The sequence below is a fragment of the Sinocyclocheilus rhinocerous genome, unplaced genomic scaffold (genome assembly GCF_001515625.1).
Source record: "Sinocyclocheilus rhinocerous isolate Xijiao unplaced genomic scaffold, SAMN03320098_v1.1 scaffold568, whole genome shotgun sequence".
Taxonomy (NCBI): Eukaryota; Metazoa; Chordata; class Actinopteri; order Cypriniformes; family Cyprinidae; genus Sinocyclocheilus; species Sinocyclocheilus rhinocerous.
Window position 1 is genome coordinate 1,946,245 of NW_015652173.1, and position 20,744 is coordinate 1,966,988.

Consider the following 20,744-nt stretch of genomic DNA (forward strand, 5'->3'; position numbering starts at 1 on the left):
ATATAATTATTATATATTTTTAATTTTATATATATATATATATATATATATATACATACATACATACATATATATGAACTTTATAACAAAATACAAATTATATCAAATTAAAATGTAAAAAATGTAATTATAATTTCTACAAAAAAAATGCACACATACATATAAAGTCATATATTAATATTAAAATCATTTAATATTAAGAATTTAACAATAACTTAGTCATAGCAAAATTAACAATACTAACACCCTCATATGTAAATGTTTACACGCATATATATATAAAATTTTTTATAATAATTTCTTAATTAATAATAACAATCATTATCTATCTATATATATATATATATATATAATCTTTATGACAAAGTATAGATTATATAAAATAAAATGTAAAAATTTTAATATTATAATTTCTGAATACACACACATATAAGGCAACAATGTATTAATAACAACTTAATATTAAGAATTTAACAATAATTTTGTCATATCCATATTAACTTCATACTAACACCCCCATATGTAAATATATATTTTATTTTATTTATATAAAAATTAAAAAATTAATTAAAGCAAAACTTTTCCCCCAGAACTACTAATTACTAGTAAATAAGTAAAATACGTCTCCAATTTCACACATGCATGGACATATTTAAAGTAATACAGTAACTTCATGTATTATTTATCATTTAATATTAAGAATTTAACAATTTTATCATATCAAAATTAACTTCATACCAACACCCTCATATGTAAAAATGTTTTATTATTTCATTTTTTAATTATTTATTTTTCCTGAATTACTAAAACTTTTTTCCCAGAATTTACTACTAAATTACTAGTAAATAAGGAAATACTTCTCCAACTTCACACACACGCACGTATTTATTACTAGTAACGATGGCACAGCGCAGTTCTGCAAAGGGGGTCAGTGTTCTCTAAATCGTTGACCCTGTCTGTCAAATTCATGGTGTTTGAACCAAACAATCGATGCTTGTGAAAGACCTGCATGCCTCTGATAGAGAGAACAGGACATTCACACACAAAAAGAGAGCTAGAGAAGTATATACACAAGCATTTTTCATTGTCAGTGAAGCACAAAAGTATTCTCACTTTATCCAGCTCGCGGCATCGTACAACCACAAGAAAAAGGAAGTCTTAAAGAGATAAGTCTTAAATGATAATCACCATACCAGAAAGACAGAGCAACAGAAAGTCACCTGCTCTGTTAGTGTTTCACTGTCGGTTCGAGCGAAAAGAGGAATGGCTGCTTGCGGTTTCCTGTCATATGAACTAAAGCTTCACTTCCAGATGTCAAGCAAACAATTGTGTGATATGATTAAATGACTGCTCTGGGTAAATGCAAGTTCAGCTCAATCACCAGCTTCTGTGGCATGTTGTTGATTACCACAGAAAGTCATTATGAGTATGAATGTGTAAAACTATGTTTTCGGAATGTCTTAAGGAAGTAATATATATTTAGATTGGTAGAGCGTCAAGCCCATCACACATCGATCAGATGCGTTTCCCACGAGCTATTCACACAGGACACGCAGCACTACGGTGAAAAACATGAACTAAGCTAAAACTATAGAAAAATTCTAGATAAACTAGTTGATCTCACTAATCAACTATTTAACCTTATTTGTGTCAAAAAAACATGCACAGAAATGTACTTACAGTGAAAGTCTATGTATGGTTGTGCATAACTAAACATTTTTTATGTTTGTTCTGAGAGAAAAGTCTTTTTTTTGTGTGATTGTAGCTTGTATTTCAATCAGGAATATGCTTGTAACTCCAGTTTGTCTTTCACTTTCGCATACCGTTTCTTCATCGACTTTGCTGCACTTATTGATGGCCGAGGTTTCTTCTTCTTCTGTGGTGCTTTCTGGGATCTTCTTCCTCGGTCTCAGAGTCTAGAACAGAAGAATTGGAACAGTTCAGAAAAGCTTGATCCTCATGATCATGTTTAATGCGGTGAGATTCATCCCTGTTCATTTTGTGTTGGCATTTGTTATGAATTTTGTTTGTGGTACTGTATATGTGATTCGTGGCCTGATAGGAGATATGAACCTGTCTGACAACATAGGGAAATACTGAGCTGCAGCAAGTAGCTTCTGACTGCTCATGTGATCTCAACATGTCAGCCACCATGAGGTGACCGGCTTTGTGTAAAATTAAACTTTTAGTAGGCTACTCATATGACTGAAGTCTTCATTTTATGTGAGTGTACATAAAAAACATTTATTTTATTTTTTATTTGTTTTTTTACAAGTTCTTTCTTAAAAAGATAAAAAGGCTTAATTACTAAACATAATTTTTTTTTTAATTATGAAAAAGTATTATAATTAGCCCAGGGGACATTACGACCAGCACATTAACTATTATTAACATAATTAACATATTTTAATTAGGAAAAAATTACTGTGTAGAATTTTAATGTTAATAATAATAATAATATGTAATAAAACTACTCTTATTTACTTTGATCTTTATTACTGATATTTTACTTGAATAACTATTTGAAAACCAATATTTACACAACTGAGAAATACTGAAATTCAAACCATTTTTTTTTTTTTTTTAATTTGTCAATAAATATCAATGATTAAATCGTGTGCTCCGTTTAAAAGTATATTAGTTGCGGCATTCTGAAATATTTCTGGTAAAAGTTGAAAAATTATATAGTAATATCCCTTCCAAGTCGGACCTGCTGTTGTTCAGAAATGCAAAATCAATAAAATAAATACTAACAAAAACAAAACACTAAATACTTTCAATAAAATAACCAAGCAGAGATAGTGTACTAGAATAAGGCATTCGTTAAGACACTCAAGTCCCTTGTGAATCAGATCTGCTGTTGTTCAGAAAACTAATACTAATAAAACAAAAAATATCAGTGACAGTGTACTAGAGTAAGATTCAAATCTAACAGTAAAAATGACAAAAATATGGCACAGATAACTGTGATTATAAATATGACAAATAAGCTTTTCACGTCATAGATAAAACACACACCTACCCTCATCGTCATCATCATACCACCAAAGTACACAACGAATTATTCACATGATACACACATTACGTCTTGGACCTCATCCCACAAGATGGAAGAGCTCATTTCTCCATAGGGTCACACACACACTCAAACACACCCTTCACAGATGGCTAGTTTGGCGGGACGGGTGAAATATTAATCAGGTCTCGCGTCGCACCATACCATTCTAAAATTAACGTTAAAAGAGGTGATTAACCCTGCCCCCGTTCACACCTGCACACACACACACACGGCCATGGCAACCTAACACCTAAGCCACACCATACACTCGCCATAGAATTATAGTTATAGAGGTTGACGGCTGTTACTGTTGCTGTTTGTGTGTGACTGAGGGCCCCTGGGTTATTACGATTAAAACAGCGCAACTCAGAGGTTACATGGTATTGAATATTTACGCAATTGTATCCAGACCTGCATGTGATTTCAGTACAATATATTTCAATAGAATTCAAACATACATTATTCATAAAGGTCTAAATATCTCTATTTATTGCATTCGTTATTGACCTGTAAGAAAGTCGCACTCTTAGCGATTATATACAAATTCACTCTGCTTAATTATTCTTATGAAAACCATCAATGAATGGGAAAATTGCTTGCGTTTCATTAAGGTGGCCTTTTTAGTGCAGAAAATGCAGGGTCGTAGCAACTGGTCAAAAACTGTGGTCTGGAGAATCTCCATCAATGACATTACTTTACAGGGTCAGGTGCTTTGATGGAGTGATTGTGTCGTTTAATGTACTTGAGAAATGGTTTTCTCCAGTGCATTACTTATTTTATTGAGTGTCTTATCTGGAAATGTTGTAAATACAATGTCATGTGGGTATTTCCATTGTACAAAACAGCTTGTCCTAACAGCAAGTGAATAACAGGTGAAAGTTTCTGCTAATGCAAGTAATGATATTTGTATTAGAACAGTAACCGTAATGGGATTATAACAAAAAGAAAGAATTGGCAATAAGTGAGCGTGTAAAAAGTAGGCCACAGCCCTGGATTTTATGACCTTCAGTTTGGGTTTGCTGAGGACCAAGTCAGTATTTGTGACCTGACCACATGTTCCATCCTGTTTTTTCAGTGTGTTCCCTTTCTTTTTCTCTCAGTAAGTCTTTTACCCACTTTCCATCATCTATCTCTGCATATCACAGTTATAAAAATCACTATTTGTTCCGCACCACTTTCCACTGAATCAGTTAGATATAATAAAATAGAATTTATTGTATAATAAAACAGGCCTTCACTATAACTAGTATACATGAAAAATAATTAATATACAATGTATTATTAATATACAGTGAAATAAGCCCCATGAAGCTCACCACGGTTGCATTTATTTAATCAAATACAGTAAAAACAGTAATATAGTGAAATATTGTTACTATTTAAAACAAACTCTTATTATAATTTTTTTTTTTTTAAGTTTAATATTTTTTTGCATGTCATTTTGCTTATATTGTGATACATCTTTCTACATACACAAACACACACATCTACATAAAAGTCCCCATGCTGCTAGTATTTTAGGTGCTGCATTGGCTATGACTATGGGTGGGTGTGAAATAAGCCTCATGAAGCTCACCACGGTTGCATTTATTTAATCAAATACAGTAAAAACAGTAATATAGTGAAATATTATTACTATTTAAAACAAACTCTTATTATAATTTTTTTTTTTTAAGTTTAATATTTTTTTGCATGTCATTTTGCTTATATTGTGATACATCTTTCTACATACACAAACACACACATCTACATACAATTATTATTATTTTTCATAGTGAAGTGGAAGGGGGCTTCCCCCACAACAAAAAACAATTCAGTAAGAAATTATGAAAACTGCTCAAACAAACTTTTAAAAGCAGACGAGCATGACCAGATATTCCAGATGACTGTGTGTCCAAACATCATACATGCATGCAAACCCATCTTTGAGTGCACTTCTGTTGACACTGACACCAGCTAGGGCTGGGCGATTTTGCAAAAAAATTAAAATCTAGATTTTTCCAGAATGTTTGACCGATTCTCGATTTGTTACGATTTTTAACTAGTCAACTTGAAAATGTAACTACAACATGATTCAAGTTACTTTTTCTTTATTAACCCTCTGGTTAAAGAAAATTCTATTCCAAGTGCAGCACACATGAAGTTGTCAACATGATGTAAATGTTAAACAAATCACTTGTTAAATATCTTTGCAGAAAAGATGCAAAAACTACAACTACATATAACTACAAGGAAAATTATTTCAGAAAATCTCAAAAGTCAAGGTAAATTGAAATTCAAAATGACTGAAGGTATAACACCAGTAGATTTTATAAATAAATGTTAAAAACAACAGCAGCTTTCAGCCTGTCACCATGATGCAAACATGAAATATCAGACATAGTAGTAGTTCTTTACAGGTTTTTTATTCGATCGCGCTGCTTTTCCATTGTTTTTCTGTGTAAACATGGATGTGTTTGACTGTTGCGCTCGCGTCTCTTGCAGTGTCTCATGCATGAATCGCCATTCTAAAAACACTGCGCACAAGTTAAAAGAAGTTCACTCCCATCTTCTTGCATGTTTTACCCATTCAACTGCCCGCGTCGCATCTTTGTCAAAACAAAAGCGCTGTGTGAATGACGCATAACGCTAAATTTATGGTCCTTCACAGAGCGGTTAATCACATGCGCCGACGTGCGGTTGTATCGTTCTTTTCTCTTTACGGTTATCACCGGCATATTGTCAAAGTGTCTTATTCTAACATTTGGTAATATTTCTATTCAAAATCGCGATTCCTCGATTTCTAAAAAAAAAAATCGTGGCAAAAAAATAAATTCGAATTAATCGATAAAATCGGGAAAATTGCCCAGCCCTAACACCAGCTAAAGCTTACTCCAAGTCAGTCCATGCTGTTGTCACACTCAAAATAACATGCACTTTAATGCTTAACTTGCAGCTTAAATAACGCATACAACAATTTATAAAAATACAGCACCATATCAAGTGGTCATTTCGATTTATTGCACCTACACACCCAGCACGCAATATGCATACGTGACTGCTGGGGTGTTTCACTGTTTACAATGAGCCACGCCAATCATTAGCTTGGAAATACACACAAAGCAAAAGGAAAAAGAGGAAAGGGGAATTAACACTTCAATAATTAACATTCACTGGTTGTTAGCGACACAAAATCAACGGGTCTGAAGAATGCAAATATATATAAAATCAATTTTTATTTGAATTTTTTACACCCTGAAGAAACCATTTTCACACAAACGCACACACAGAAATGAACTCCAAACTAGTGCCTAGGACAATACACAAGGGATTGCATCTAGAAACAAACAGTTGTCGTTATAGATACAGTCACTGTCAGAGCACTGCAGTTGCTGAAAACCTGCACGACAGGCCTTTTGCACAATACAAAACAGATTAGAAAGCAGCGGTCAGACGATACGATTCAATCTGGCATGTACTTGCATGTTGACATCTTGATTACATTCTTTCAAGTGAACAATTTGTATAGTATACATAGCACCCATGTGCCAAACTTAGAAACTGTCAAAAAGTAGATACTATGTGGTCTTGATAAAGTCCATGTCTTTTTGGGTTGATTTTAAGTTCATGGTCAAAGAGCCACTGCAAATTGACTGTGAATGCCAGCAAATCATTTGCCTTTACAGCTCAGAAATAGTGTTGTATTAGTGGGTGTGTGTGTGCGCGCGTTGCATTACGACCAGCACATGTGATACGAGATGTGTGCTGCCCTTTTGCCGAGGTGAACAAGGGTGCTGAAGCGGGATAGTGGAGGTGCAGATATGAGCGTGACGGTTCAGTCATGTGTGGTCGCTTGGCAGGTGATTTAGCCAACTTTGGCAGCTTCTTGTGCAATATGCCTGCAGCCTAAAGCTTAGGAAAAGCAGGTGAAGAAGTCTTTAGGAAAAGCAGGGTGAGATGCATTTTGGTACAGTGCAAAAGTCCTTAAAATAGGGCAAAATAATACACAGTTATCTCAGGGTTATAAGGAAGGAAATTAGAAGGAAACTAGAAAAGCTTAGGTAGGATAAGACCAATTAGTTACATAAGGCCTAGTTACAAACATGTGAGACTCGGAATAGGGTTAGAACAAGATTCAGTTGTTCAAAGGAGACAGTAGCTGTAAGGTTGGTTAAGGTTAAATCATCCCATGATGCAGGTGGCTGGTTGGGGGTCTATCAGAGTTCTCTGATCTGTGGTGCAGCAGATAGTTTGAGCTCAACAGGACTGTGGGGGAAAGAGCCTTCAAAGGGATCATGTCTAGATGGTAAACCTCATTCTGTGAAATTCTTGCTTCCAAGGATAAGGTTGCTATTGGACACCAAATAAACAAAGTAGTTGACATAACATACACATGCACTTTTATTTCACACAACATCAAGATCTTAGGCTGAATTTAAAAGGTTAGTTCAGCCAAAAATGACAATTCTGTCATTATTTACTCACCCTCATGTAATTCCAAACCTGTAAGACCTTCGTTCATCTTCAGAACACAAAGTAATGAAATCCGAGAGCTTTCTGACCCTCCATAGACAGCAACACAATTGACATGCTCAATTATGTGACATTTCACATTTTTAAATAGCCTATTTTTTTAAACATTGCCGTATTAGTTAATCGTATGCAGTGTGAAATTAATTAAAATTTTAAATAAAATGAGATCATCATAATAATAGTTATTAGCAAAATGCTATATGAAATCATGCTAGATTAGCAGGTCAGGTTTAGCATGCCACACTGTTGGATATAAAAACTTTCCAAAGGATTTCATGTATATATGCATATGAAACTAAGGATTTAGCCCTGAGGGACATAAATCTAAAAGCTAAATTTAAGATAAAAATGTAACTATTAAAAATTTATGTAAAGAGAAAATTGCCATTTGATATTAATGTTCTTATCTTTATATGTTCAAATTCATGAGAGTAATTTCACTTTGCAATAAAGGCTCGTCCTAACAGCAAGCGGATCTCTGTTAAACCTCACAGATTTCACAGAACAAGCATGAAGATCATAAATTTGAACTGCATAGAAGGTTAGGTTGCATCTATTCATGTGAATATGGCTTGTGGTTATGTGGTTAGGTTTGAATACCTGGAAAAAATTTCAAAAGTGAACCACAGTCAGAAGATGGGTTAAACCTAAAATAGGTCACATAGCCAAAGAGATGTATTGTTGTCCTAAGAGACAGTGGGACATATTTAATCAGATCACTTTATCTGTACCACAAAACCACAACACGAAGACTACCCTCGCCATGGAAATTGAGAAAAAAAAAAACATTTCACCACAAAACTAAACCACTTCCTATTTCCATTTTGATGGCCTATGCCTTTGTTCTATTTCTTCACAGTTAATTAAACCCAAACAAATCAGCAATCAAATGAAGCATACATGATCCTACGTCTCACAATAAAAGCACTCACAACGCAACCCACCACCGATCTTGTGTGTACCATACTACATTTTATTCTATTACCTTGTAAGAGGGCGCTTATTTACAAAAGAGAGGCTTTTCAATTGTTCTCAGTGGACATTGAGAGAATAAATTAAATCTGGATGAGGTTAGTAATCCTTTCTAGTGGTTACAGAGGGTTTTTAATGGTGAATGCTGATGTCTAGAAACCACAACTGTATAGCATGGTCCTTATTTGGTATGAAAGAAAAGATGGAAGGAAACAAAGCAACAGGAAGTTGTCACTTTAAGCATTCAGCAAAAGCACTGTGTGATTAGGACTGACGCTCTGCATGAAGACCAACAGAGTGGAATGTATGAAAATACAGTCATAAGTCATTACACCTAGACGGTATCATTTTCCGGTGTGGTATGCAAATATCTATTGGACTAAAGTTACGACAGCTGCACTGGCAGACTCAAAATCAAGCAACAGTGTAGTTTACATAATGACGTAAATAATATTGCATGAACCAGGTGTGAAAAGTTTTCAGGGTTATCCCATTGCGGCAGTCAAGGAAACCGTAAATTTGGGCTTTGGCCGACCTTGGAGCATGAGTTCTTTTAAAGACAATTAATCCAGAAACATCCGATCATCTGGATTCCAGGGAAGTAGCAAGATCCTGCTACATTTCTTATTGGTAATATAGTCATCAACGAGATTTTCAATGGCAAAATGCAGAAAATGAATGTTTAGTAAGATGAGGGCAAGAAGGAGGCCGGTGATGTAGACTGGCATGGGGGCTGAAAGAATTCCTCTGGGTGAACAATAAGGCTTCTTTATGGAGCAGTAAGGGTCCGGAACACTGAATGACAGAGACGCACATACATACAGAAAGAGTTGCGAGAACAAAAGCGTGGAGGACAGAGGAAGAGAGCTCAGGCTGGTACAATCCAAACAGGGCTGGCAGTGTGTCGAATGGTGCTGGGGTGGCGGTAAAAGTACGGCTGGGGGTTGAGAGCCTCGGATACATACACTCGAAAGGGCACTAAGGCCATCAGCAACACCTAGCCAAACCCTAATAAGCTTAGCTCTCCCAGTCCATGTTGACGGTAGGCAGTGCTCTTCACAATTTGCTCAAACCCACCACATTCCCCAGATAAAGATGTAGGAACAAATGCAGTCACATACCAACTAGTGGAAAAACACACCCCTATTGTTCTCAAACTGCAGACATTTGGAATCAGTTTAGCATTAACAAAGGTACTGGAAGAGAGGATGTTTGGTAATCTTTGTAAAAGCACAGATACTAGTTCGGATACTTCCACCTGAGCGATTGCTTCTCTAATGCTTGTACAACGAGATATTCGTTTAAGTTTCATTTGGCTGGCCAAGCCTGTGTTCTTGTCGAGAAGGGGTTTCCAGTAGAGTAAAAGTGCTATGATCAAAGTTCACACTGACTGACATCATTTGGGTCTATTTAGACCAGGGGTGTCCAATCCTGCTCCTAAAGGACCACTAACCTGCAGAGTTTAGCTCCAACCTAAATTAAACACACCTCGGGTGTCAGAATTACTAGGAAGTTCCAGGCAAGTGTGTTGAGGCAGATTGGAGCTAAAGCGGGACATTGGCCTTTCGGGAACAGGATCAGACAACTCTGATTTAGGTTGTTGACCTGCAAAGAAAAAAAAACCTCATTCATTCATTTCAGGTCAAACTGAATCCCTGAAGAATCTTGAGGCAACCTTATCAGGCATCATTCTAGAAGTTCGTCCAAAATGAGTGATAAAATCAGTAGTTCTTTGGAATCAAAAATGATGCTAGCTTAAAAAAAAAAGCTATGCCACATTACCTCACCTGTTTCAACAGTGGTCGGGACATGACCCATAAGGGTTCTTCCAAGTTAATAATTAACCATCATCCAATCGGTGCCAGGATACACAGTTGGACAGACTGATCCTGATAAGAGGCAGCAACTGATGGACTACTCCAAGCTGTCGAAAACATCAGCCATGTGAAGTGGCACTGATTTGGGGCAGATGTAAAACATTTGGCCTGTGTTATTCAGAGCAACACTTATGTAAATTCGCAGGAAGTCCCTTGTCAACCTATCCAATTTCCAGATCCACATATCTCTGTAAACACACCGGTTTTCTTTCTAATAATTGTGGAAAGATTTTCTTATTCTCCGTGGAGGATGTTTAGGTTTTATGTCAAGCACGGTTGATGGAAGCAATTGGCGAGGTGGGCAGACATGGGAAAGTCTTGTGATATAAGTAGAAAAGGCTGGCTTCTTGTTCAATGTATGTAAATGACTAAACAAAAGTACATGTTAACGCAAATGTACTGAGGGAAGGTTTGCTGAATGCATCACTGTTCTAAGATTATGAACCACCATTATACACCATACATGTAAAAGAACAAGCTTGGTTGTAGTGTGTCACAGTTGGACATTATCGGACATTGTTGAAAAAAAAAAAAATTTTGACTTGTCCCTCATGTTCTTTAAAAAAAACTAAGGTTACAGTGACGTTCTTACAATGGAAGTGAATAGGGCAAAGTTTTTTAAGGAATGCAAAGCAGAAATGTGACGTTTGTGACTTACATTTAATTCTTCTGTTAAAACTTGTGCATTATTTGAACTAAAGCCATCTTCTGGCTATACTATTATATTATAACGGTCTTTTACAAATTGGCCCCATTCACTTCCATTTTAAATGTCTCACTTTAAAAAAAAAAAAAAAAAAAGAGGATAAGTGGAAATCCATTTCTGTGATAATCAACAACATTATGGCACAAATGCTGTTAACTGAGCTTAACGTGCACTGAACTCAGAATAATCCTTTAAGGTTTTGAATGCCGAGTTATCTGTAGGCTTTGCATTCAAATCAATACCTCTTTCTTTGTGCTTTCCTCTCAAGCCTCGTTCCGTTCCACAGCTGGTTCAGGATCGGCTTTTTAACCGGTTTTCTTTGCTCATAAAAGACACCAGTCCAAAGCCGAAACTGATCCCAGACCTGTCGATCTGGAATTTAAAGTGGTAGGCGGAGTTAAGAGCCGTCCACTCTCACCATAAACAGGGATGTTGTTGGTAGGTAAGCTGCATCACCCAGAGAACTGGTGGAACCTGCTGGGCCAGATACTGAGAGTCCTCCCAAGCATTTTCTCGCTCTTTTTCTCTTTTCCTTCATTCCTTTCCTCAAGCGCCAAGCCAAATTTAACATCAATGACCAGCTTTATTATCTTGGGGTTGGCAGATATGAGAAAGATTAGATGTCTGGGATATAGTTGGGCAAAGGTTGTAACTTGTGACTATTCACATGATCCGTCTTGAAACCAGTCAATTCTCATCTCATTATGACAGAATAAACACGATTTTTAAATCAAGATAGTCAAAAATATTCCTTAAACCAGTAAAAGTACTTGTATTTGCATAGTGCAAAGGGTAAAAAAAAAACAAATGGAAAGGGTAAACGTGAAGGCTGTTCACTTGTAAAAGACCATAAATTTTCATGCAATAACACTTTTCAGGTTCCTCCCTTCAAACAAGGGTGCAAAGTTTTCTTCATTAGCAGGTCTGCACACATGAACATGTCCTATCGTACAGAGTTCATCGATCAAGAGCCTTCTCGCATGTAAAGACCTTCAATCCAGGAAGAGCATCATCAAGAAGATTAGAAATCCATGCAACAGGATTAGCACATCTAAAGTTCACAGATTCAAAACTCACTATCATTTCTCCTACGTCTGCACACTGGGCACTTTTTTCCCATTTTGAGATAATTTGTGTGATGAGTACAATCGTGCCTGTATTGTATGAATGTCAAAATACTGTGACTTTGGTACAAAGTCAATTGATAAAAAAAGTGTAACCACCACTCTTTGTATAATAATCTTTGTATAATAGTGTAATACCACTCTTTTCTACAGTATTGGTAGTACTTAGAAACCAGAAGAAGAAAAAACATGACCGTTTACCTAATTTGTATCTATTGCCTGCAATTAGTTATAAATATTAGTTTAAAATATATAATTCACTTAATTGAGAAATACTTACTAAAAGGCCATTGTTCTAATTCAATCTGTTAATATTACATTAATATTGATAATACACAAATGTATTCATTCACTTTTGCTATGACATCAGTATCAACAATTTTGAAATTTTGATACAAATGACTACTATAAATGTGGTATAGTGACATGTCTGCATGCCTGTAGTTTAAAGTTTAATACTCAACCTAACCAAATATTCTCCAAGCAGGCAAACAAGGTTTAGCTTCTCCATTAAAGAGGAACATCTCAGCTTCACGTTCAATACAGCGAATAATTGTATAATGCAGGTATCTTACGAGATAAGAAGTCTATAAAACCAATAGTTATATCATAAAGGGAGTAGCAAATGCGTTTGAAAAGATAGGGAATGGGGTAACGCACATCCTACAGAATCAATGACACTGAACACAGTTTTCCAACTTTGATGTGTCATTCCTCATTTGTATCCCTTTTGAAGACTTTACTGGCTGAACCTGTTAGAAACTTCATCAGCACATTGAAGGCAAACACCCTTCAAATAACGGTTACAAAAGCACCAAAGTCATAATGAGATCCTACAAAAGATTCTTTGAGTTCTAAGAATGACACCACCTGATTGTTCCAAATGTAACCTTCTCTGGTCAAACTTGTCTTGGCTAGTATCTTAGTATCTTTGAGAACCTTTATCACACATTGTTTTGATTTCAAGCGTTTAGATCTAGCAGAAGTAATGGAGTTCAAATCATATGAATGAGGATACAGGGTGATTGTGACATATGCTTAAAATATTACAATGTTACTGTACATACAGCAACAAAATTTTCCAGAAAACCTATGTAAAATGTGTAGGTTGGCTCTGCTGAACTTCTACGGTGTCAGCTTTGGAACAATACACCCTTTTTCTTTGCAAAGCCACAATTCAGACAGGGTTTATATGAATCACACTTATTCAGTTGGCACAATGATTCTCTATGCATTGTATTATAAGCAGTTAAATTAGTCGAGACGAAACCATGTGTGCGCCTCTTGGGAGTGTCAGTGTGAACTTTGACACAGTCAAGTAACCATATAACAGTTCCTTTCGGAGTACATTTTAGCACTGATTCCTCTCTTTTACTGTACCTCAACTTACTGACAAAGAGTTTGTCGGTCTCCGGAAGGCATTTAAAACCAACCTTAGCCATATTGTGCGTTTTGCTACGTTGACAGCTTTTCTGGGTCCCAGGGTTCCACCCAGAGCCATGGAAACAAGTGTCTCCTGGTGACGCCAGGGTTATGAGTCTTGTACCCATCATGCTCCTCTTCTGGGGACCGTCTGGTAACTTGATGCAATTAATGAGCAAGCAAACCTTAGTTACCTTAGGGACCGATTGTGACCGAACCATCTGCATATAATCTATCAGTGCCCTACGTTATAATCTATCAGTGACAACTTCTAAGCACCTCCTGCAATTGGACCTTCGGCTCCCAAATGCCTTGCGTTCCCAAGGTGTAATTCGCCAGTCTGACACAGCCTCCTTGGGGAAAGAGAATGGAGGGTTATAAGGGCGAATAGGTTTGATGACACTAGAGCAACTAAGTACTGAGGCCATCCCTGTCGGCATAGCAGCCGGCAGTAAACACTTCTCACACCAGAGGATACCTGTTCATCCTACAGCCTTGTGGTTATAGGCATACTTGGATTATAGCATGAACTTTACTGATCCAATAGGAGGTTCTATCACAACCCCGAGACAATATTATGAAAGGAATTTCAGTGAATTTCACTGTATTGAGCATTCACAACCAAGCTGGCCCTTGGTGAAGGTTGGCATGCTGCTTTGTGGCTGAAGCCATGGAAAACAAAAAGGCTATTGAAGGAGAAATGAGATTCATATCCTCAGAAAGGAAGCATTCCAGAGATTCATGCCTCTGCCTTGTACGTTCTTCTCAAAAATTAACAGGCAACTAAACCATTTCACTCTGACTTGGTGAGATGTTCACCAAAGGTTTCAAATGGACTAGAACTACAGCCTAAAATTTGACTTCTATTATATCAAGCCAATTTACTTTTTTATTGAGACATATTTTTGAATAAAACATATTAAATGGAACATTTTCAGACCAGAGTTTGCAGTCAATCACGAAGGAAAACTAGCTGGAAAATACAGCAGGTAGTTGGTTGAAACATAAGAAGCCCTGACATCAGCTGAATTGGTACATATTGGTACCATAATAGTCATCAGCCAATATTAGATACATTTTATACTGTATCATATTTATTATTTTGAATAATTGTAAAAAATCAAATTAATAAGCATGCACATTTACATTTTACAACCTTTTCCATTCTCTGACACTTATTTAGTCTTAGAAAAAAATTATAAACAGTTATTAAATGTTATCTTTCGCTAATCTCAAAATGAATATGCACTTTTCCACACTACAGTATAATGTTGTGCCTAAATTTGTTTAGCATTTATAATAATTGATTTTAGTATTTCAATTGTAATTTATTTAGACAAAATAGTAGGCCTATGATATCAAAATATCTGTAATTTATCAGTTATCAGCCATAACATGAGCATAATTATGGCCTAATTTGTATCTGCAAATCATTTAGATGAAAAATTATGAAAACAAATATACTATAAAATAACACAAATGCAAGTAATAGCACAAGTATGACGAAATACAAGATAATTTTGGTTCAAAATGATGAATCTGGACCAGTAAGAAGTATTTTTTCTAATTATAAGAAGTTAATCAAATTCCTTATATCTTTTTAGTCCTATACAGCGTAATATCTCTGTAATTGGAATAGGAAATAAACCTGAAGCTTAAGATAAACCCAATAATCCAACCTTAAGTCATAAATTCAATTGTGCATGTGTCAGAGCATTTGGGAGTGGGAATGTGGGCGCTACTTGAGCTGACACCACTACGTGCCACGAAAAACGTCTGAGTGATGTAAATAAAGGTGCTAAAGAAGCCTTTGTCCTTTCACCTCTGTACAGAGTTATGAACTGAAGTGATGCCTTGCTTTACAATAGTGATCATTACGATCTTACCATTCTAGTTACAAGGTAACTAACAGTCACAAGGCCAGTTGTTTCATAAAGTACAATGAATATATCCAGAACCCTAACAGCTATTTACCTAGACATTCACGCATCACTTCACTCATCCATTTATCTCGTTCTCCTCATTCAAATTCATGCTTGTTCAAGAAGTGGAACCGCCTGATACCATTGTGTCATTACATCACTGGCAGCACGCCCATAACAGGTCATCGCCTTGTCATACCCTCACTAGATACGAGCAAATGGACTACAGCCCCTGCACCTAGTCATCAGGTCCAGCTGGTGTCACGAGCAATCAATTAGGAAAAGAGACAGACGTCCCCCCAGATTTCTTGGATGTTTGTTTTGCTGCCTGACTAAGGCCTTTTGAGTTTGTCCTTGCAATGTCATATGCATTAATACTATGAATACTTTTAAGTTTTCAAAGTTTATAGCAGGTCTAGCCAGTTTTTCAGAATTAAATAGGAATATGTGACTAATATCATGAATCACTGTTGTTTCTTAGTGGGAACAAACAGCAATCAATGGGCTTAAAGATCTCAAGGAGGAGCTTGTTTTGAAAATGAGTGTGTCATAAAAAAGAAACAATAAAAAAATGATAAGCATGATAAAATTTTACTGAACTTTTGAAGATCGAGCTGGTTTAGGGCTGTCTTCTCTTTGATAAATCTTTCACATTTATAATGCTCTATCATGAAAATCAATCAAAAGTAAGGCAGAAATTCGTAGGGCTTTCTTTTTTATGTGTTTTTTTTTAAAGTCTTATCAAGGCTGCATTTATTTAAACAAAAACACAGTAAAAACAGTAATATTGTGAAATATTTTTACAATTTAAAATAACCGTTTTTATTTGGATATACATTAAAATATAATTTATTCCTGTGATGCAAAGTTGAATTTTCAGCATCATTACTCCAGTCTTCAGTGTCGTGTGATCCTTCAGAAATCATTCTAATATGCTGATTTCCTGCTCAAGAAACATTTCTGAGAATTATTAATGTTGAAAACAGTTGTTCTGTTAAAACACTTTTTTCTTAAAAAGATCAAAGATTAACAAAGATCTAAAGATTAAAAATTCCTTGCTTCTAAAATTTGCTTCTGTTTTTGATATTTTGCAGTGAAAATAGTCATAAAATAAAAGCACTTAAAGAAAAATTCTTGCCATTGGTTACTCAATAACTAATAGGAATTTTACATTTAAATTTGTATGCCATACTCTGATATCAGATATCAAAGGTCTAAAAAATTGCAATAGATAGATAATCCCATGAGACAAATACACTTTCAATCTTTGAGAGAAATGTAGTTGATATTTTGCACTGAATTATAGATAAAACTTTAAAAAAAATACTTAACCACTAGTAACTCAATAATTAGCTCTAACTTCAGTGATTTTGAAATCACTATGACTCACTACAAAATATATATATATATATACTTTGTACTACAGCAGTATTTATCACCTGAGGGTGTTAAAATGTGCTTGTGAAACTATGTGGAAATATAGACTAGCAATGTCTCAGGCCAAGCCCTTGGGTTGAGTGGTGGGGATTCAAGTCCTCACACTATTAAAAGGATCAGACTGTTTACACTGCAAGCTGCTGAGAAATGACTTTAACATTCAAGACAGGTCACTCAAAGCCTCAAAGTTAAACTCAGCATCAAATGTAGGCCACAATTTGCAATGTGTCTGAAGCACTCAAATCCACGCAATCCCAAAAATACATTCACTATATCACATACAAGCACACTCCTGGTTTACAACAAACATGCTAAATGATTACAGCAATGAGAGTTTAGAAATAATGATGTAATCTGTTCTTAAAAGCATTTGGTTTTATATTCGGGAATTATAAGTCAGAGTTCCCACACTTTTTGACAAATTAATTTGCATGACTTCTCTAGTCGTTAGTGATTACTACATTTTTAAAAATGACTTGGATATTAATTGCAAAAAAAAATAAAAATCATTACATTTTAAATTACATTAATTTTAATGTAATTACTTTAAATGAATCAATTGGAAAACACTATTTTAAAATCCCTTGATATATTTCCTTAATATGTTTTCTGCATATTTACAGGTTTTTAGTGCAGAAAACCTGAAAAGTTGTACTATAATTAGTCGAATAAACATGCAGCTTCTTAATAATCTGCTATAAAAAGGTGAAACTGAATAATGTATACAGTGAATTTTCTATGAATTTATTATGAATAACCTGATATTAGCTGAAGCAATTACTTTGAAATGTTTGGTAACATTAGTGTCTTGGAGTCAGGTTGTCCAGAAATTTGAATGCATGCTAATTTCTAACCAATCACAACTCAAGACAATGAACAATGCAACTTTTAACACTCCCTTATTTTATACGCATGTATAGTTGAAATGGTACAAGATACCAGCAAATGAGGGAAGCTTGATTTCATTCATTAACGAATATGAAATTGTCGAGTGACCATTAATTGCAATGATACTTCATGTGAACCCTTTCATGTGAATGCTGACAGTACTCTGTGAAACCTGAAGTGGCATGGAATTTTTCCTGCTTAGCTATTTTGTTGTGGGTCATGCTGGAGTTTATGCCACTGCATAGACAAGACAGACCGGTTTGATTGTGTCTCTCTCTCACTCACACACACTCATTTACACATTCTACATTCTGAAATATCCACCCTTCTTCTGCACTTTGAGCTTGTAGCCAGTACATGCCTCATATCAAGATGTTTATTACAGGCATAATGGCAATAAAATCCTGTCAATACCTAACAGTTTTGTTAATATGACTAGATATGAATAAAACTAGCAATAAAATGAAAATAATAAATAAAGCTGGAACTGGAAGCTGAGATACCTGGTCCTTCCCTCCGCTTGTTCTTTGGGGAGTGACAGAGGAGAGGCAAGCACAGAAGGCTTGTTTATCTAATAAGAGCCCTCAGTGGAATATCTACCTGCTGACACGACGCACAAATATCACGATAATAATCTAAGCGTTTCTTATCAAAGGGTTTTTAAATATTACTTTGGTTAAAAAAAATCTCTGGTAAAAAAAAAAAAAATTAGTTTATAAAACCGACTTTATTAAAAAAAATTGATTCGGTGATTCTTTTATGACCTGCCGATAATTGCGTCATCACGTGTGACATAACGGCGTGGCATGTGATTTGTTCTTAAACATACATACAAAAAAGTATGTAGCATATATTGCTTCTATTTGTTTTTTCTTAAATATGATAATAATAATGTTTATTGTAATTTTATGAGTCCCAGTTTAGTTTGTTCAGTCATTTAGAACATAATTCCTACATTTACTGCAATAGCCTACTAAAATTAATTTCTGTCACACAGACATGGCAAAAACGTTTTTCATGTTTTAATAATAAACGATAAATTGAGCATGCACTTAAGTCGTAAACATATTTACAGTATGTTTTATTTCTCGATTCAGTGAGTCGGTGAGTGGAGAAGCGCTCGGACCGATTCACTTCGAATCGTGAACGAACTCCACAGATTTATTAAAAAGATCCGACTCAGATGAAAGTTTAAATCAATTCAAATCTGTCATGATGACTATTAAGAATCTTTACGCACCAAACTTCCTCCTTAAGTCCCTTTCTGGCTCTGTTTGCTTGAAGTAATGTAGCCTAGTTCCTGAACCAAAGATTGACATCTTAAGATAGGCTATTGCCTCTCTTATAGTTAAACTTCCTCAAAATAGTGCGTGTGACTACTTGAGTGACTTTCTGTTGCTATTTCGAGACTCACCTCCGTATCTTCATCTGTGCTGTCTCTGTTGAGTTCACCAATGTAGTACTGCTCCATCCACCGCCGGGCGTTCTCCGAGTGCCGGTGTGGGGGTCCTTCGATCTCGCGGCTGATGTCCCTGCCAGAGCGGCGGAGGATGAGCGCCTCCCCGCCCGGGTGCATCCGAAGGAACCCGGTTACATCGTAGACGCGCGTCCCTAACAACACCCAGCACGATTCCTTGGTGCAATGTTTGGCTACCTCTTTTTCGGAAAAAAAGCGAGGGGACACCAAAGGTGACATTTTATTTTTCATTTAGGCTAGGGGTGTCCACAAGACAATAGAGAACGGTAGGCACGCAGGTGGGACCCCCACTGACTTACTCCAACGCTCGTGGACTACAACTACTGACGTTCGACTTCGAGCCTGAGCAGAGTTCATACCCAGCTGCTCATTAAGCATCTCATGAATAATTCATGACGCAGCCACTGCCGATCCATGCACCTGTTGCGCGTGCCGAGCGCAAGAGCGGCAAAACGATGGACATGCTGTGTTTGTGCCACACACAGACTCGTTTCGTGTTTTATTTTCTAAAAATAAATAAAAAATACACTACTACCAAAAGCTAACTCATCACGTAAACTATCGATACTTGCTCAGTGTAGGCTACTTCCTCCTTGTGGGCGCTGTTGGTGTCATAACCCTGTCGTTGTGTTTGCACAGGGCGCGACTCAAACAGGCTGTCAATAGCGTTTTATGGCACTGTGAGACGTTGGTTTCCCATACTGGATGTTTTTAAATAGCAGGACAGTTTTATAATTAGATTTCTAATTCGCTGTAGTTTATACACGTAATGTGGAATATAAATGAGACTGAATGTCTTTTAAATATGATTGTTTATATTGAGGTTTATTTCACCCGCGCGCGCAACGTCCACGAGTCTCTTTCAAAGGCGTTGTGACGTCACATGCGCACACATTATTTGAACAGACAGAAATGAGTACTAACATAAATATAAAACAGTGATTGATTAATGAAAGTCGGTTTAGTAACACTGTTCTGCTTTAGACTTTTTTTTAAAGTAGAATGAATACTCTAAAATCTTTTCTAACCTAGTTTTACCATCAATAAAACCTTAAATTAAAATAATAATAATAAGGAATTTCCCCACTATACTTTTAATGTCCATTTCACTTTTCCAGTGTTGAGGCCAGTTTAGGTTTTATTGTAGAGCGTCACAGTTTCGTCTCAGGGTGGCAGTATTGCTAAGTAAATAAACAGGTTTCACAAACAAGTTTAACATTTTCCATGTTTTTACAAAAAAAAAAAAGACATTGTAAATTGCTAGAAAATCTATAATATTGTATGTAAAGAACACTGTTCTGCTTTAGACTTTTTTTAAAAGTAGAATGAATACTCTAAAATCTTTTCTA

At 35.8% G+C, this 20,744-nt stretch overlaps 1 protein-coding gene across 1 annotated transcript in view; it reads right to left on the bottom strand.

The window, feature by feature from the left end:
* LOC107714073 (fatty acid 2-hydroxylase-like) overlaps positions 1–19,748 on the bottom strand; it is a 27,075-nt gene extending 7,327 nt beyond the window's left edge. Inside the window, exons 1-2 of the mRNA XM_016519777.1 lie at positions 19,333–19,748; positions 1,824–1,916 (exon numbers count right to left, since the gene is read on the bottom strand). Of these exons, the coding sequence (XP_016375263.1) occupies positions 1,824–1,916; positions 19,333–19,626 (387 nt within the window). The 5' untranslated portion in view covers positions 19,627–19,748. The remainder of the gene's footprint in view (positions 1–1,823; positions 1,917–19,332) is intronic.
* Positions 19,749–20,744: the final 996 nt, after the last annotated feature.